At 53.4% G+C, this 15,625-nt stretch overlaps 1 protein-coding gene across 3 annotated transcripts; it reads left to right on the forward strand.

Annotated features, from left to right (window-relative positions):
* The first annotated feature begins 710 nt into the window (after positions 1–710).
* LOC121362187 (mucin-5AC-like) lies at positions 711–15,625 on the forward strand. Of its 3 annotated transcripts, none has more exons than XM_041483494.1 (5): positions 711–825; positions 10,324–10,794; positions 11,801–12,130; positions 12,437–12,597; positions 13,408–15,625. In XM_041483494.1, the coding sequence occupies exons 1-5, from the start codon at positions 759–761 to the stop codon at positions 13,450–13,452; spliced, it is 1,074 nt and encodes a 357-aa protein (XP_041339428.1). In that variant the 5' UTR covers positions 711–758; the 3' UTR covers positions 13,453–15,625. The 3 variants fall into 3 exon arrangements, with proteins under 3 accessions (XP_041339428.1, XP_041339430.1, XP_041339429.1); XM_041483496.1 differs by lacking the exon at positions 13,408–15,625 and adding an exon at positions 12,729–13,401; XM_041483495.1 differs by having other exon boundaries at positions 716–825; positions 10,327–10,794.

Below are 15,625 nucleotides of genomic sequence, written 5' to 3' on the forward strand. Positions count from 1 at the left end.
GACATGGGGCCCTCTTCTTCAGAAACACTGCCCAGAAGAGAGCAGTCAGACTTCCTGAAGGATGGCTCAGCCTGGAAGTGCCTGGATGAGGCTGGCCAGCCCTCCAGCGGCTGGAAGGGATGTGAAACCAGGGGATGTCCCAGGGGCTGCAGGATGCACTGACAAACCAGCCATGGCACACTGAGCACCCGCCTGAGCCCTGGCCAGGGCAGCTATCCAGGGGTGCTTGGAGCACCTCTGCACTCGGCTGTGCCCACAGACCCAGGCATCCTGAAACTGCCTGGCGGCCCCAAGATGATGCTCCACGTTGGGCTCATCTGCTGTTCCCATTCCTGCATGGAGCAGAAGTGGGGGTGTCAGGCTCAACTGGGGCTGCCAAGAGCAGATTAAGAGGTGGTGAGATCCTCGTATAGGGTCACTTGAACCACTGTCTATGGGGTGATGAGGTGGGGCAAACCTGGGCTAAGGATTCCCAGAACAAAGGCGGGATTGGGGTGTCCGAACCACGAGTGCCGGGGACCAACTGGTGATGCTGGGGGCGGTGCGAACCCAACCGAGGGTGCCGGGGACCGAATCGGGACTGGGCCGAGAGTGCGCTGTCCGACACGGAGATGTGGGGCACCCGGCCGGCAGCTGCCCCCTCCCCGCTCCTCCGGGGCCGGGGCTGGACCACGTGCCGCCCGCCCCGCCCCGGCCGCCGGCCCGCCCCGGCGCCGCCCCGGTGCCGCCGGCGGAGCCACAGCGCGGATCGGCCCAGCATGGAGGGGACGCGGCGCGCCCTGCTCCACCTCGCCGCCGCCTGCTGCCTGCTCTGCGCCCTGCCAGGTACCGGGGCGGCCGCCGAGGGGTGTCGGGGCGGGGGGGCTGACCGAGGGATCCCGCCGGTTTCGCCGCGGCGGGGAGCGCAGCGCCGGGACAGCCGTCGGGGCAGCGCCGGGACCCGGGCTCCTCCGCCCGCTGGTGGGGCTGCGGGAGAAGGGTCTGGAGAGCCGCGACCCAGGGCTCCCCCTCCGCGGAGTAGCTCCCCGGGCTGCCCCCCGAAATCGGGCGAAATGCCCACGGACCCGGGCGCCGTCGCCCCGGCGTTCACGCAGGTGAGGTGGCCCGAGGATGCTCGGGGGGGTCCCGGGTGAGCCCCGCGCTCCGAGCAGCAGCGCGGCCGCCGGTCCCGGCCTTGCCCATACAAGGCAGCTGCCGGCAGCGCTGCTCCCGCCGGCGGAGCCACCCGGGCTCACCTCCCGCCCGGCGGGATCCCGAGGGGATGTGCGGGGAGGGGGGCGACGGTCCTGGAGGCGCTCGCCCTCCGGCATCCGGCCCTGCGAGCCTCCTGCCTCCCGCCGGCAGCTCGGGGTGCCTCCGAGCCGCTGCTGAGCTTCCCCCCGAGGGAAGCCCGGACAAAGCCCGAACTCTGCCGCCTCCCCCAGCACGACGGGACCAGGGCCCTGTGCCTGCGGGGAGAGGGGCAGGACGGATGGAGCTGCTCGGGACGGAGCAGGAGCCAGACCCCGGCCCCAGGCAGACTCCCGGGCCGTGTTTCGGCTCTGCCCTAGGATCAACACGTCCCCACGTGGGCAGACGCAGTCTGCGGCGGGGCGCTGACAGCCCCGTCCACCGACAGCACCGAGCTCTGCCGCGTGGCTGGAGTGTGCCCCAAGTCGGGGGGCTGTCACCTTCCCCGTGACCCTGGTAGTGACAAAGGCTCTGTGCAATTTAGGGACTTGCCTGGGGCATAGAAAGCAAAACGTGTTTCTTCTTCTTTGTGGTTGAGAAAAACCCTTGGCCAGTCCCTGGTCAGATCCCAGCGCCGTGACGGCAGCAATAAAGACCAGGGGGTGACACACAGAAACTCAGTTTATAATAACTGATTAGGACTCGGAAAACCCTAGAATAGATGCCGGTGGGGCTGAGCCCCGGTAGCGAGAGTAGCACTCAGGATGAGGTTTTGGGTGGCGGATGCGGCTGGGTTTGAGGCTGAGCACTGGGAGCGGTCCCAAACCAGCGCCCTTTATGTGGGCAAACTGCGCTCCCCACTCGAGAGTGGCTGTGCTGTGATGGGCTGCGGGGAGGTGACCAGCCACTGGCAAAGCAAGGATTCAGGATTTCCACCGCTGAAAGGAGGAGGAGCTCTGAGCTGCCGGGGGCTATGTTCTGGATCCGTGTCTCACACTCTGGGCACGCTGGGAAACCCCAGGGAGCCCCTTGCCCCAGCTGGCTCATAAGAACCTTCTTGCTGCAAAGTCCAAGACTCAAAGTGACAGAATGTACGAGAAATTAAGATTGCACCGAGTTTTTCCTGGATCTTTGTTGCTCAGTGTCCCAATCCAAGATTCTTCACAGTCTCAGGAAATGGTACCTATGCAGCTGACCTGGCCCTTGCCCTCATAGCTTTTGAATTAGCTACCCAATCTCCATTGTGGTTGAAAGACCAGATGTTTTGTGAAAATAGAAAATAGATGGAAGAGATGCTGCCAATTATAAAACGGCCCTTAGCAATCACAACCCATAATAAGACACCAGAAAATCTCAGCAGGACAGTGTTGGGGGAAAGGAACAATTTGCCCAGAGATTAGCCCTGAACTCAGCAGTTCCAGACAAATTTGTCCAAAACTGAGCTTGTCCTAGCTCCATGAGCTGCTCTCTGCACTGCTCCCAGCACAGATTCCCTTTGCTCCTGCTGTCTGGCAGTGCCTGCTCCCACTCCCCGTCTGGGTTTGCAGCAGGGCCACAGAGCAGCTCAGGCTGCTGCTCTCCTGTGCTCTGCCCACCCTGGCCTCTCAATGCAGCCTTTCTTCACTGCCTGAGGAAATCCACTTCCTCCAGCACCATCAGCCTCACAAATAAAACCCCGAGTAATTTTGGTCTGGGCATTTTTCTGCCTCTCCCTCCTGTGCCTTGCAAGCAGTGAGAGCAGAGCAGGGCTGGGAGCAGCACGAGCACATAAAGCCCTGTCTGTGGGCACCAGCGGGGCCACGCACACAGGCAGGCAATGTGTCTGCTTCAAGGCCCCACTGACGATTTTCCGTGATTTTTTCCCTTTGTTTGCCCAGGGCAAGGACAAGTGGGTGGACTTGGCCCCACCCTGACAGGACAGCTCCAGCTCTGCTGCACCCAGAACTGAGCCACAGCTTAGTCCTCTCCTCTGGGTGTTTTCTCCAGCTGTGTGACCCTGCACTCCCGGCCCAACATTTCATGTCATGCCATCAGTCTCTGATGCCATTTCTACACATGATGTTCCCTCAGCCCCAGGGGCAGGGTGGGCCTTGTCTCCCTGCTGCCCTTCCAAGAAGGCTTGGCCTGCTGGACAGGGGCAAAGCACTCACCTCCTCCAGCTCCCTTGGCCCCATCCCTCCAGACAAAGGGAAGCAGGGATGATCTAAAGTACAGAAGCCCCTGTCACTCCTTCCTTTCCACCTAGACCCTCTGGGTGGGCAGACACAGTTCTTGCTGCAGGATTTTCCACTGGTCTGTGATCATCTCCACGATGCTCTCTGGAGCAGCTTCCATAGGGCTCAGTGCCACTGAGGTCTAGGGTTACATCCTTAGCCCTGTAGGGCTGCCCAGGGCAGGGCAGGATGCATCCCCCAAGCCTCAGAGCCCATGGAACCAGTAGTTACACTGCTGGAAGGACCTGGGGGCTGCTCAGGGCTGGACAGGCTTCCTGATGTCCAAATTTCCCCCAGTTCATGGCACACTGCACTGGAGAGTAAGCTCCCTGCTGACACGGGGCTGCTATTAAGGCAACTGGCTTATTAATTTCTCCTAATGATGTGAATGCTTCCTCCACTGCAGCTGTGACTCCTGGTAAGCAGGGCCAGGCTGTCTGATGCCAGAGCTCCCTGCTGTTGCTGTATTACAGGGGTTACACAACCCGGGAGAAGGGCAGGCTTCCCAGGCCGTGCATGCCATGGGTGTGCCCAGCAGCTTCTGGGTGAAGGAGTCTTCACCACTGCTCAGTCCCCTACTGAGGAACAAAACCAGACAGCATGGGAGTCTCCCAGGCACCTTCCTGCCAAGCAAGGTGCTCCATAGCTGTATGTGGCCCGTGGAAAATAACTGGCTGCTCTGACGGTGGTGCTGAGCAAGGCAGCCTGCTCTCCCTTTTCCCTGCCACAGATATTTGGGAGAAGCCCCCTCACCTCTAAATGGGGGATCAGTGATAAAGCTTCCTGCAAACACATAGGAAAGAAGTTTTTTGCATTTCTCTCCCCTGGCTGGGTGAGGAAGGTCTCATGTGGCAGGGCCAGGCAAAGTGTGACACCCTGGGCTGCTGTTCCTACAGGCAGTGATCAGGCTGGTGCTGCCCCACTACTGTGTGCTCTGGGCTGTGCTGTTTCTGTGTTGTTTATGGGTTTTCCTAGTACTGAACTACCTGTGCTTGGCATTTGTTAGTGCTGTTTCCAGGGCTGCTCATCCCTGTTCCCGCAGCTCTTGCTAACCCTGCTCTGCCATGCCACCGTTGGCCGGTTGTCCTGGTTGTCCTGGTTCCTAGTGCAGTGCCATCTGTTCAGGTGGTAGCACTGCCTCCCCTTTTTGTGTCCCCGTGGTTCAAGCCCGTGGCCGGGATCCACAGATCCCTGAGGAGTCATCTCCCTGCCTGCCTGGGCAGGTTGGGTGCTGGGCTGTCCCTCCCCAGTGCCACACTCGCTCAGCACCCCGTATCTAATCTGCCCCCGTCTCGTGCTCTGCTCGTGGCCACCTGCCTTCCCAGTCAGGAGAGCTGGTTTCTATTCCTGTCCCTGAGCTCAGCCCTCGCTTTGCAGCGTGCCTGGCCTGGCAGCTCTCCAGGGGCTGAATGGGTGCTCAGCACCCCCAGTTCAGCACCCCCAGTTTTGGTGCCCGCAGAGCAGCTCGCAGAGGCCACGAGGGGTGCAGTGAATTAAACTGCTGCCATGAAGAGCTTCACGTGGTCCCCAAGCAGGCTACAAGGTTGGATGCCTGCCTACGCCTCCTGCCTGGACTCCTCGAGCAGAGGGAGTCTGTTCAGCCTCTCTCAGCCAGGATGGGGATGGAGTCAGGGCATCAGCCTTGGCAGGGAGAGCACTGGAGCCTGTGGCAAATACAGCCCTCTGGCACCCTGCCTCCATCGAGGTCCTGCAAGCTATCCAATGGAGCTGAGCTTACAAAGCAGCTGGCTCTTGAACTGGATCCTGTCAACGAGCTTGCTTCACCACCATGATGGTGTTTGCTCTACAGCATCCCTGGGTGCATCTGGCACCTTCCTGAAGGGTTCCAGAAATCTCTTCTGCTGCTTATTTGGTTTTTTTATTATTGTTATTCCAGGAAAAGAGATCAGGCTCAGCTAGTATCTAATCAGGAGCTATTCCAGTGCTGCTTTTAAATGAAATGAAGAGCCTTGGTTTTAAATCCCACTATATGGTTTTATTTGCATTTATACTCAAGCTTTTTTTCCTTGAAGAGATTGTCTAATTACTGTTGGTTGGTAACCATAAAATGTAATAACTGGCAACAAAAGATAATTTCTACACTTAATGAAGTATTTGCTAAGCAATAAGATATAACTGCTTCGATACATACAGGTTATAGTTTATGCTTTTACTTTTTAAACATTGTATTTTTCCATTTTACTAGGTTGTTTGCGAGTGGAGCTGTTACACTTAAATGGAAATTGAATTCATTTAGTGCACCAAAATAGCATTGTAGAAGGGTTTGGGTGCCTTTTCAATGAATCAGAGCAGTGGTTTGACATGCATTCTGTAGGAAGCTGATTTAAGTGAGGTGCTGTCCTCAGACAGTGACACCCTGTGCAGGAGGATACATCAACACCAGGGAGTCCTGCTCCCATGGGCACTTTCTCTGAAATCCTGGGGGAATCTTTCTCATCTTTGTGCTTAGCTCTCACCTGGGACTCTGCACTTTTTCCAGTGGTGGCTGCAGCCTGCACCCTGCTGCCCTGCCCTCCCTCAGTCCCCAGGAGCCAGCCTGCCATGGGCTTCCTCGCCTTCATCTCATCCTAAAAGGGATTTTTAAGTGTTCATGTCTATGGATTGGAACTAGGTTGGTGTTGGCCTTTGGGGAGCTCAGGCTGCTGTCCTGTCAGACAGGAAGGAGGGTGCAGAGGATGCTGCTGAGAGAGGCAGGAGGGTTGTGGCAGAAGCTTGTTGAGGGGCTTGTCCAGCTGAGGCCCTGCTCTATGTTATTGTTTTATTCTGAGAAGCAAATAGATGGTGGGGGGGGCTGCTGTGGCAGAGGATGCAGACCACGATCCCTCCTCTGTGACTACCCTGGCACAGCAGTGACTCTGTGCTGCGTGTGCAAGCCTTGCTCAGCCCCTCACCTGGCCCCAGCCCTGAATATTGAGCCGGGAGCACAAGGCAGGAATGGCCCCGTTTCCCGCAGAGCTGGCTTCCTTCACTCCTCTCTGTTTTGGCATTATTTTACCATGTCTGTTCTGGGGCTTGGGTTGATACATGGAGGTCCCTCAGTGTTGTTAGACAATGCTGGAGAGGGGTCAAAGCTGTGGGCTGATGTTCAGAGGCCTCCCTCCCCTCAAAGATCTGGGAGTGTTTCCCACCCTTGTCCAAGGCAGGGGCTGCTTCTTGGTTGGCTGCATCCCTCCTCCCCTGGGAGCACTCTCTTCCTTTGCCCCTCTTGTTTCCCAGACAGAGGTCACTGCAGTCAGCACAGTCTGATGGGAGCTGCTGCTCCAAATCCACCAGCCCTGCCCTAATGTGGTCTGGGATCTCTGGTTCTCACCAGCACAGGCTGAGCCTGGAGGGTTAGCACAGACACAGGGCAGGAGTGGGGCTGTAGCCAGGGGACCAGCTCTGCTTCCCCTTGAAATATAACCAAAGCAAGCTCACCCTTGGTCCGCTATCAGGGAAGCAGATATTCTTATGGCCAGAGGTCTTGCTTACAGATCCTGAGACAGTCGTAGCTGCCCTGTTATGGATTCAAGGGTGAGTGCACCTTTACCAGCTGTCCTGGGATGCTGCAATTATCAGGTCTTGGAGAAGCACAGAAAAGGTGAAGCATTCCCACTTACCTCTTTCCATTTGCATCTGAAACAAGGACATGGTTCCCTCTTGTCTCCTGAAGCTGGTAAGGGGGATGCCTTAGGCAGTACAACCATGGCTTTCCTGGCATGTGGTGCAGGAAGCAGAGCTTCTCCAGGAAAACTCCAGAGGAACAAGCTCTGACCTGCATCCCTATAGGTGACTGATAAACAGCTAAAACCATCAGCACACAGTGACTGGGGCAGCAACAACTGCGCTGGAGCTGGGGATTTCCCCACCTCTTGGGTACCAAGCTGCAGAGCGGACCAGGAGCTGGACCCCTGAGGATCCCAGCCCGTGCGGGGTTTGCTGGGTCTGCCCCGGCACAGGCACAGGCAGAGCGCTCTGCTCTCCCCTCTGTACAGCAGGTTGCCCTTTTGGATGGATGATAAAACTGGCAAACAAAGCTGTGGCATTGCAGCAAGGCCCTTTGGAGGAGTGGTTTTATTTTAAACTGAAACTGAAGTAAAACTCGGTGCTTGTACATTTTAACACCTACGGCTCACAAGGAACAAGTTGCACCTCTGGGGGATTTCCCCAGGTGCTTTGATGGGTCACTGTGTGCTGGCTTTCGCTGTGCCCTTACCCCTCAGGAGCTGACAGATGGGTGATGGGAATCTTTTGTCTGCCTGTCCCCGGGTGATCAGGATTTACTCAGTCCTTTGTTTCCTTGGCCATTCTAAGACTCTTGCCTTCTGTATCTTCCCACCATCATCTCTTAATGTCTTGAATTTTTAGAATGTTAGTCTGGATTAGGCTCTCTTTTGTTTCCTGAGCTGGGTGTGCTGTGCTGGGCTGGGCTGGGCTGGATGACTTGCTAATTGAGGTGCCATCATCACTTGCCGTAGTCCCTTGTTCCTCACCTGCTAATTTAAAATCTCTTCTGCACTTCTCTACAAACCAGGTTTTTCACACCACAGTTACGCCAGAGCCAGAGCGGCCCATCCACCCAGGAACCATTTTCTTTCGCAGTGATGAACGATAGATAATTTTGTGGGAATAGGCGAAGTGGCTTTTTGGAGAGAAGATCTTAGGGAAATGCCAGTCCCACTGGCTCTCCCTCTTGCGAACAGCAGGAAGCTGTGCGTGCAGCGGGGTGGGGGGACCTGCTTGTCCCCACAAGCCCTCCTGTCCCACAGCACCTCGTGGCAGGGATGCCAGTTCCTGGCATGCGGGGAGGTGTCCTGCTGTGTGAGACCCAGAGTCATGTGCCTTCCCTCTGGCTTTCCTTTTGTGCATAAAATCACCCATTTCCCCCCAAAGTTCAGGCTATCTGGGTTCTGCGGATCCACCAGAAATTCAAACTGGGTTCTGCAACGAACATTGCAGCTTGAGGTTTGTAGAGACATTAGGACCCATTTCACCTAAAGACCCTCACCCATGGAGCTGCTTGTAAAGACATTAGCACCCATCTTGCCTATGACTTTTCTAGTCAGAAACTGGCATGATGGCCGCAGAGTTGCTCAGGCCTTTGTGCAAGAGGGCTCTCCACAAATCTTTCCTCTGCATGACTCAAGTCATGATGTGCCACCCCATGAGAGGCTGTCCCGGACACAGGCCAGCTATTCAGAGCAGCACATAGCCAGGTTTGCCACTGGCCAGGCACCTGGCCACCACCTTTCCTGTTTACCCCAGGGTGACAGCACATCTCTGTCTCTGGCTGAGCAGGAGCAGGTAGTGGGATGTTTACTGAGCAAGCATCCGCCAGTGCCCAGCCAGCATCCGGAGCTGCTGGGATCCCACCCTGTACTCAATAGAAGTGCTGTGTTTAGGGCTGGAAATTGTCACATGAAGACCTGAGCCTTTTGGTGCCTGGTCCCAGGAGACCCAGCACTCAGCTCTTTTCCTTCCAGGAGTATTGGTGTATCCTACACCTGAGCTCCATGGCAGAGCAGCTCACTTTATGTGGAGGCATCTTTTGGCCATGCACGCCTGGATCCAGGCGAGGCCAAAGGGAGCATCATTTAGGCCTTTGGTCTTCATGTTTAAGCTGCCCCAGCTGGGGTTCCCTGTGAGAGCTCGTTCTCTGAATGTGCTGAGCAGGGCTGTGCATCCCTGCAGGAGCCCTCCTGGGACTGGGGCCCCGGGCCGGGGAAGCGCAGCTCCATCAGGCTGCTCCAGGGCTTTGCATTCTCCAGCTGGTCAGGGTACTGCAAAGGTCTTGAGAGAGCCATGTATTGTGTCTTTTTTTAGGGCCTGTTAAATGTTGTAGCAAGAGAAGAGCTCTGATAACTCCATCTGTTCTGAAGAGCTTTTAAAAACTGCTGAAATTTCCCCAAAACAGTATAAGAATGGGCTGCTGGATGAATGTTTCTTGCTGATAGCATCTGCTTTGGATGCTTCTTCACTGTGGAGAGAAGGGGCATTTGCTTCAGTGCCTTTATTTTTTCCTGTAATTAGCTCATCAGTCCTCTGTGGCTTGGATAGAAACTTCTAACAGAAATTGTCACAATATTGACTATGAGACGTTTTTAAATTGGTGAGTCCATCCTGATGTGGCTACATTTCTCTGTTTTCTTCCTGTTTATACTCTGAAAAACCCTCACAGGATCTGTGTTTATGAACAGGCAGTGTAAGAGCCTTTTGGTTTTCCTCCTCCTGCATGCTGTCACACTGTGTAGCAGCTGTGGATCTGGGGGGATCCTTGCTTGCTGCAGGTTCCCTTCAGGGAAGCTGCCCCTTTTTGCTGGGAGGCTGAGTAGCTCCCCATTTCTATGACAGCAGTTGTATTTCATGGTGGTGATGTGTTCATAAATATCTCACAAAGACAGCTTCCAAAGCACACCCTGGCCCTGTTAACTGTAGCACTCTTGCAACCCATTTCACCTTTCCCTCCAGCAGAATCCCACACTGCTGCTAAGGTGACTCACAATATGTGCTTTACCTTTGCCATCCACAGTCTTTTTAAATATCACTTCTCTCTGCTTCATTGGGCATGGGGAGCTAGAGAGTCTTCTTCCACATTTTCCTCACTTGTATTTTTTCAGCACCACTTTTGACTCTTTCTCAATGACCCAAAGAAGACTTATCCAAATTTCTTATGGAATCAGTTCTCAGGTGATACTTTTAACAAACCCAAATCCTCTCAAAACGTTTAAAAGTTGCTGGAGGAGACAGGAGGGTAAAGAAAAAGTCCCCTAGAACAGGTCCTTGCCTCAAAAACAGAGGACAGAGGAGCTGTTTGAACCCCTTTCCCAAGTGTAAACTGTGCTGGATTTGGAATTAAGGGGATAGAGAAGTTCCATTTCTGTCCTTCCCCTCTGTTTCTCCTCTCACTGTGGGATCTCTGACAAACCTCTCTGTTCCACAGCAGAGGGTCAGAAGACAGCAGAGGCCTTGGTGTCACCGTCACCTTTTCCTAGCACAGCGCTAACCTCGCTTCGGCCAAGGGAAGCCTCTGACTTCAGCCTAGTGACTACTGCCATTCCTCAGACCAGCCTGGAGAAAAACCTGACTGCTGCAACACTCAGTGCCACGGGGGCCCGTGCTACAGAGGTGGATGATGCCTTCATCCCCACCACCCCCATGGCAAGCTCCAAGGCAGAGAGACTGCAGGCTTCTACCACTGCCAGTCCTGGGGACATCACAGTTACACGTCCTGAGCATGACAACATGAGCTTGTCAGTCAACAGCAGCACTGAAATCCCCTCCCCTAACTTGACTGCCAGCACTCTGGAAGAAAACCAGCCCAGCCATGAAGCCACAGAGCCTTTCAGCACAACTGAAGAAACAGATGATGCCAGCAGTGCAACCCCCACGTCTCCTCTGAGCACTGTGCCAGGTGAGGTTTTGCCTTTACTGCCTGTGCACAAGGTCCTGCCTCAAGGATGCACAACCTGAAATGTCTGAGCACTCTTCTGCTAACTGGAGAGAGGGAGAAGAAGGGAATGAGACATTAAGCAGAGCCAGTTCAGTGCGACTTATTTGTAGAGATGTTAGTTCAGCACCTCTTTGGAAACATCATTAATTTTTGTATCAATTGTGCTGGCTGCTTTCTGATTGATTGTGTGCAGGGACATCCTTCATATATCTAATCAGAAACAACATGCCTTAGCAGCACTGCCCAGCTGGGCCTTTCTGGCTGGGGGGGGCTGGGGCTCAGTGGGAGCCTCCCTTAACACAAAACATGGAGATGGGCAAGTACAAGTGGCAGCTCATCCATCCCTGGGCAACCACGGGAAACCCTACCTCACCTTCAGATCCCTCTGGGCAGCATGGGGACTGCCTATAGGGTCTGCAATCCCAATTTTGTCCATCTTGGGGCCTGCCAGGCTGTCACACACCCCAATGCAAGGCAGATACTGATTGATCACTGATTTTTACGGTGTTCATGCACAAGTGCATTGTTTTCCCTGGCTTGTGTCACATGGTCCTGCTGTTCACAGCCTCAGGGGATGATGGTACCCAGTCCTTGGGCAGCCCCCTTTGTGCTCCCTGTAAGGAGGGATGAGAGGGAGGTGATCCCCAGCTGTGTGTAAAGTTGTTTAAGCTTGTCTGTTTGTCCTTTGTCCCCAAGGACAGGCCTTGTGGGCCCAGCTGAGGTTGGCTGACATTGCAGATTGGCAGATAGGAAAACTGGGAGGACTTTCTAAGCACTGTGGGTTATAGTGTGGCTCAGCTATGGCTGTGCTAAAGGCTCTGCTTGATTTCCAAACAGCTGACAATAAGCTGCTATTCCGATAGTCCCAGCAGTCTTTCTTACAATCTTGCTTCCATCTTGTCCAGTCCCACAGAACAGTGTGCTTGCACTGGACCCTTTAAAATAACTGTTTGTTCCTATTTTGCAGCAACAACTAACAGCTCTCAGTCAGGGCTTTTTGATGGGCACACCCTGAGGCCCACAGCAGCAAGGTCTGAAACCAAGCCAGGAACGAGCCCTGTGGGTGCCACAGAGGAGAACACTGTGGAGCCCAGAACTTCCTCTGCTCCCATCTCCATTGTACGGAGCACGTCCTTTGCTACTGCCTCCAGTAGTGTGACGGTGACACCCCCCGTGACCAGCTCCACGTCTGCCAGCACAGCTGCCATCCCTAGCAGCACGCCTGCACTGGCACAGTCACTGGAGCCCAGGCATGAGAAGACTTCTGTGTTGGATGTTGGTGATGATGACAATTCAGGTAAATGCTGTGCTTTTAATGGGCTGCCCAGGGAGGTGGAGGAGTCACTGTTTAAGGAAAGACTGGACGTGGCACTCAATGCCATGGTCTGGTTGACAAGATGGTGTTAGGTTCTAGGTTGGACTGATAATCACAGAGGTCTCTTCCAGCCTAATAGATTCTGTCATTGTTTTGTACCTGTTCTCACAAAACTTGGCAAAGGGCTGGAGCTACCTCAAATTGCCTCTTGGTTGTACTGAGCAGAACCAGTAAAGACAAAGCTTTGCTGTTCCAGCCCTTTAAGGCTCTCCCTTGGTCTCCTTGCAGAGCTACCCAATCTGGCTGGTAAAGCGAGGGCTGACCCCCTGGTAATCACTGTGATCTCTGTCTTCATTGTCATGGTGGGCATCCTGGGCCTGGTGGGCTTCCTGCGATACCGCCAGCACAACAACCGCATGGAGTTCCGGCGCCTGCAGGACCTGCCCATGGTGAGTCCTGCCTTCAGCCCAGCCCCGTGTGGGCTGGCTCCACTGACTGCTTTGCAGTTCTCCTTCATTAGCAATGCTTTGGGTATTTGCAGCAGCACCAATGCTGATCACACACTCCTGTTCCTCCTTAGGTCCCTCTCCTTCCATCCAAGGTTTGAGTCAAGACAGCAAGTCTCAAGGCTGGGCACTAAAGAAGCTCTCTGCCTTCCCCTCACTCTGCAGGGGAATGCTGAGAGGTTAGAGAGAGGAAGGAGAGCTCCATCCAGGCTTGTCCTGAAATGACACCTTCCTAACCTCTCCTCCTGTTTTCTGATATAATTGCTTTGCAACTATGACAAAGCAGATTTTATACTCTGTTCCAGGGAGGTTGTCTGTTTGTCTGTCTGTCTGTGTTTGACCCTTTGGGAATATAAAAATATATGAGGGTTCCAGAGGCTGGTCTAGCTCTGGGGAAGCTGCATATAACTCCCTGAACTTTCTGTAACAGAGGAGTACTGCAGCTAAGCAAGCAAGCTGATGCTGTTTCAAGCTGAGTGGAGTTTTCAACAGCCAGAGTTTTCCACATCCCTGCAGCAGGCAGGCTGTTCCTGCACACACCTCTTCTCTCCAAATGCTGCAGCAGGAGGGAGACTGACAATCCAAAGATCCAGGAACTGCACAGTGACAGCATTTAGGTGGATGGCTGGGCACATGGCCACACTGTGAGGTGTGGCTGAGGAGGCTGTGCTGCCTGCACAGCAGTCTCCCAGGCTGGGACCATGATACCACCGTGCAGACATCTCATTAAAGCACCCTCTTCTCTGCTTCTAGGATGACATGATGGAGGACACCCCTCTCTCCCTCTACAGCTACTAGGCAACCAGGCTGTCTACTGCCCAGAGGAAAAGGCCTTGAGGACTTGGTCCCAGATGATCTGCTGAGGAATGAGGGGCTGTGATTTGCACACAACTGAAAGATCCTTTTCAGATGGTTTTTGGTTTTAGATGTTTTAAATAGTTCAGTGTTTGAAGTTTCTATGCGGCGAATCAGAGCTCGAGTCTGACCCTTTTCTCCAGGCTCTCCTCAAAACACTGCCCTGAAGAGGTGTCTCCTCCTTTTAGTGTGGCAACCAATTAGCCAAGACAACCTTTGCCATGGTGTTCTGCATGGATCTCTTCTGTTGATCTTGGTGGCTGCTGCCTTCAGAGGAGGTGGGGAGGTATTTCAGACTAGGGCTCTTAACATTGGTGGTGTCAGCACTGTGCCAGCAAAGGAGACTGCTGTTTTCTGAGGAAGCCATGGATGTGGAAATCAGTTTTCTTGGGCTCCCTCTTGTTCTGTATTTTTAAGGTTGTTTGTTTTGGGGGCTTTCGTGCACTTTTTTTTTTTTTTGTTCTTGTTTCAGCTTTAGTCCCAGGATTGGTATTACCCATCCTGAAACACCTACAGGAGGATAAAAAACTACTCTGCTTCCTTCCTAGATGCATCCCTTTTCAACCAGGAAAAAAGAGTTTTGTGGCCACTGGAGAAGTGCCCCTGCTACTTGATGTTGCTTTGAAGTCGCTGGGAGGAAATTGAACATAATGTTAGCTTAACCGAGCTTGATAGGACTCAGTCTATTGCCAATTAGACACACTAATTTGGCCTCACCAAAATTAGGAAACCGTGTCTCCTACACTTGATGCTTTTGGCATATGTGTAAACTCCTTTCCCAGGCTCAGTAAATGCTTTAGTCCATTTCCCTGCCTGGGCTAACACAAGCCTTTCCTCAGGTACCTCCCATTTTGCTTCTAGCATCTGGTTGCTGGAAGCTGTTGTACAAAGCTGGTGCTTCGCTCTCCCTCCTGTGCTATGCAAGGTCAGAGCTCCTCTATTTCTGATGTTGGTCTTTTGAGCCAGTCAGTGTCTTGTCATGAGGACAGATCCTGGATGTAGGTGCCTTCCTCCCCTTCCCTTTCTTGATGTTATGCTGATTAGATTCTGCACTTTTGCCTTCAAATATCACTGCTGTAGACTGCATCCAAGGCTCTGGAGGCCTCTCAAGGAAACCCATAGACCAGAGCCTCTGAGTGTAAATCAGAGGAGCTTTTGGTGCCCTTGCCTCAGAAAGACTCTGGAGTGTGTGTGACATGACAGTCTTCATGTAATTACACCTGCTCCTGTTTTCTGACTCACATTTGACTGCAGGAAAATGGAAACACCTGCCTTCTCTAGAGTGTTTGATTTTTGACTAAGCCAGTTGCTCCCTCAGGATACAGCAAGGGCTAGAGTTTATCTGCCACGTTGCTCTACAAGCCTCAGTTTCTCCTCTCCTTTCAGTAGCAACATCACTGAACCCCACAAAGGACAGATACCAGGCCTCACTTGCAAAAGTACCTTATTTTTTTTTTTTTTTTCCTTTCTTCCCAATGCTGTTATTGATTGTCATAGCAGGGAAAGGGGACATTCCCTATCAGCTGAGCTCAAGTTACCTGGAAAGCCCAAAGGTGGAGCAGAACAGGTCTGGGTCAAATAGATGAAGTGGGTAAGGCAGTAATTCCTCCTGCCTGTGCTGCTGCTTCCAGAGTGGCTGACAAATGGCTGCAGTGCAGTTGGGCTTCAGTTTGGCCTTCCATCTGTGTATTGGTGCCCAGTAAAATTGGGAAGAGGGTTGGTTCTCTCCTATGATTGCTTGAGAACTAAAGAGCAATTGTCACAACTCCAAAGCTTTTGTATCAAGCATTGTCTGCACAGAGTGATCTCCCTAGCTACAGACTTGTTTCCCCTGCCGGAGGGCAGGGTGCTGCTGGTTTTCGGCACAAAGTTGGCAAGTTAGTGGTGGAAAATAGAACTCCATCCTGGCTGGAACTGGTGCAGGCTGGCATATCTGGGAAGTGTGTCTGCACACAATCAAAAGGGCAGAGGCTGGTTGTTCTTGTTTCCCATGCATCGCTGTGCAGGGGAAAGGGGTGAGGAAAAACTCGCCCAACACCAAAGTGCAACTATGTTTGTAAAATATGTTGATAGTGGATTTTTTTTTTCTGCAATAAAGTTACAAATGCCAAAAGTG

The sequence above is a fragment of the Pyrgilauda ruficollis genome, unplaced genomic scaffold, assembly GCF_017590135.1.
Source record: "Pyrgilauda ruficollis isolate IOZ18807 unplaced genomic scaffold, ASM1759013v1 scaffold6, whole genome shotgun sequence".
In the NCBI taxonomy this organism is placed as follows: domain Eukaryota; kingdom Metazoa; phylum Chordata; class Aves; order Passeriformes; family Passeridae; genus Pyrgilauda; species Pyrgilauda ruficollis.

Excerpts from the sequence above, each read along its gene's own strand:
- LOC121362187 (XM_041483494.1), top strand. The coding sequence starts at position 759 with ATGGAGGGGACGCGGCGCGCCCTGCTCCACCTCGCCGCCGCCTGCTGC. Across the intron at positions 10,795-11,800 it reads TCCTCTGAGCACTGTGCCAG|CAACAACTAACAGCTCTCAG; the intron begins GTGAGGTTTTGC and ends CCTATTTTGCAG. Across the intron at positions 12,131-12,436 it reads TGGTGATGATGACAATTCAG|AGCTACCCAATCTGGCTGGT; the intron begins GTAAATGCTGTG and ends GTCTCCTTGCAG.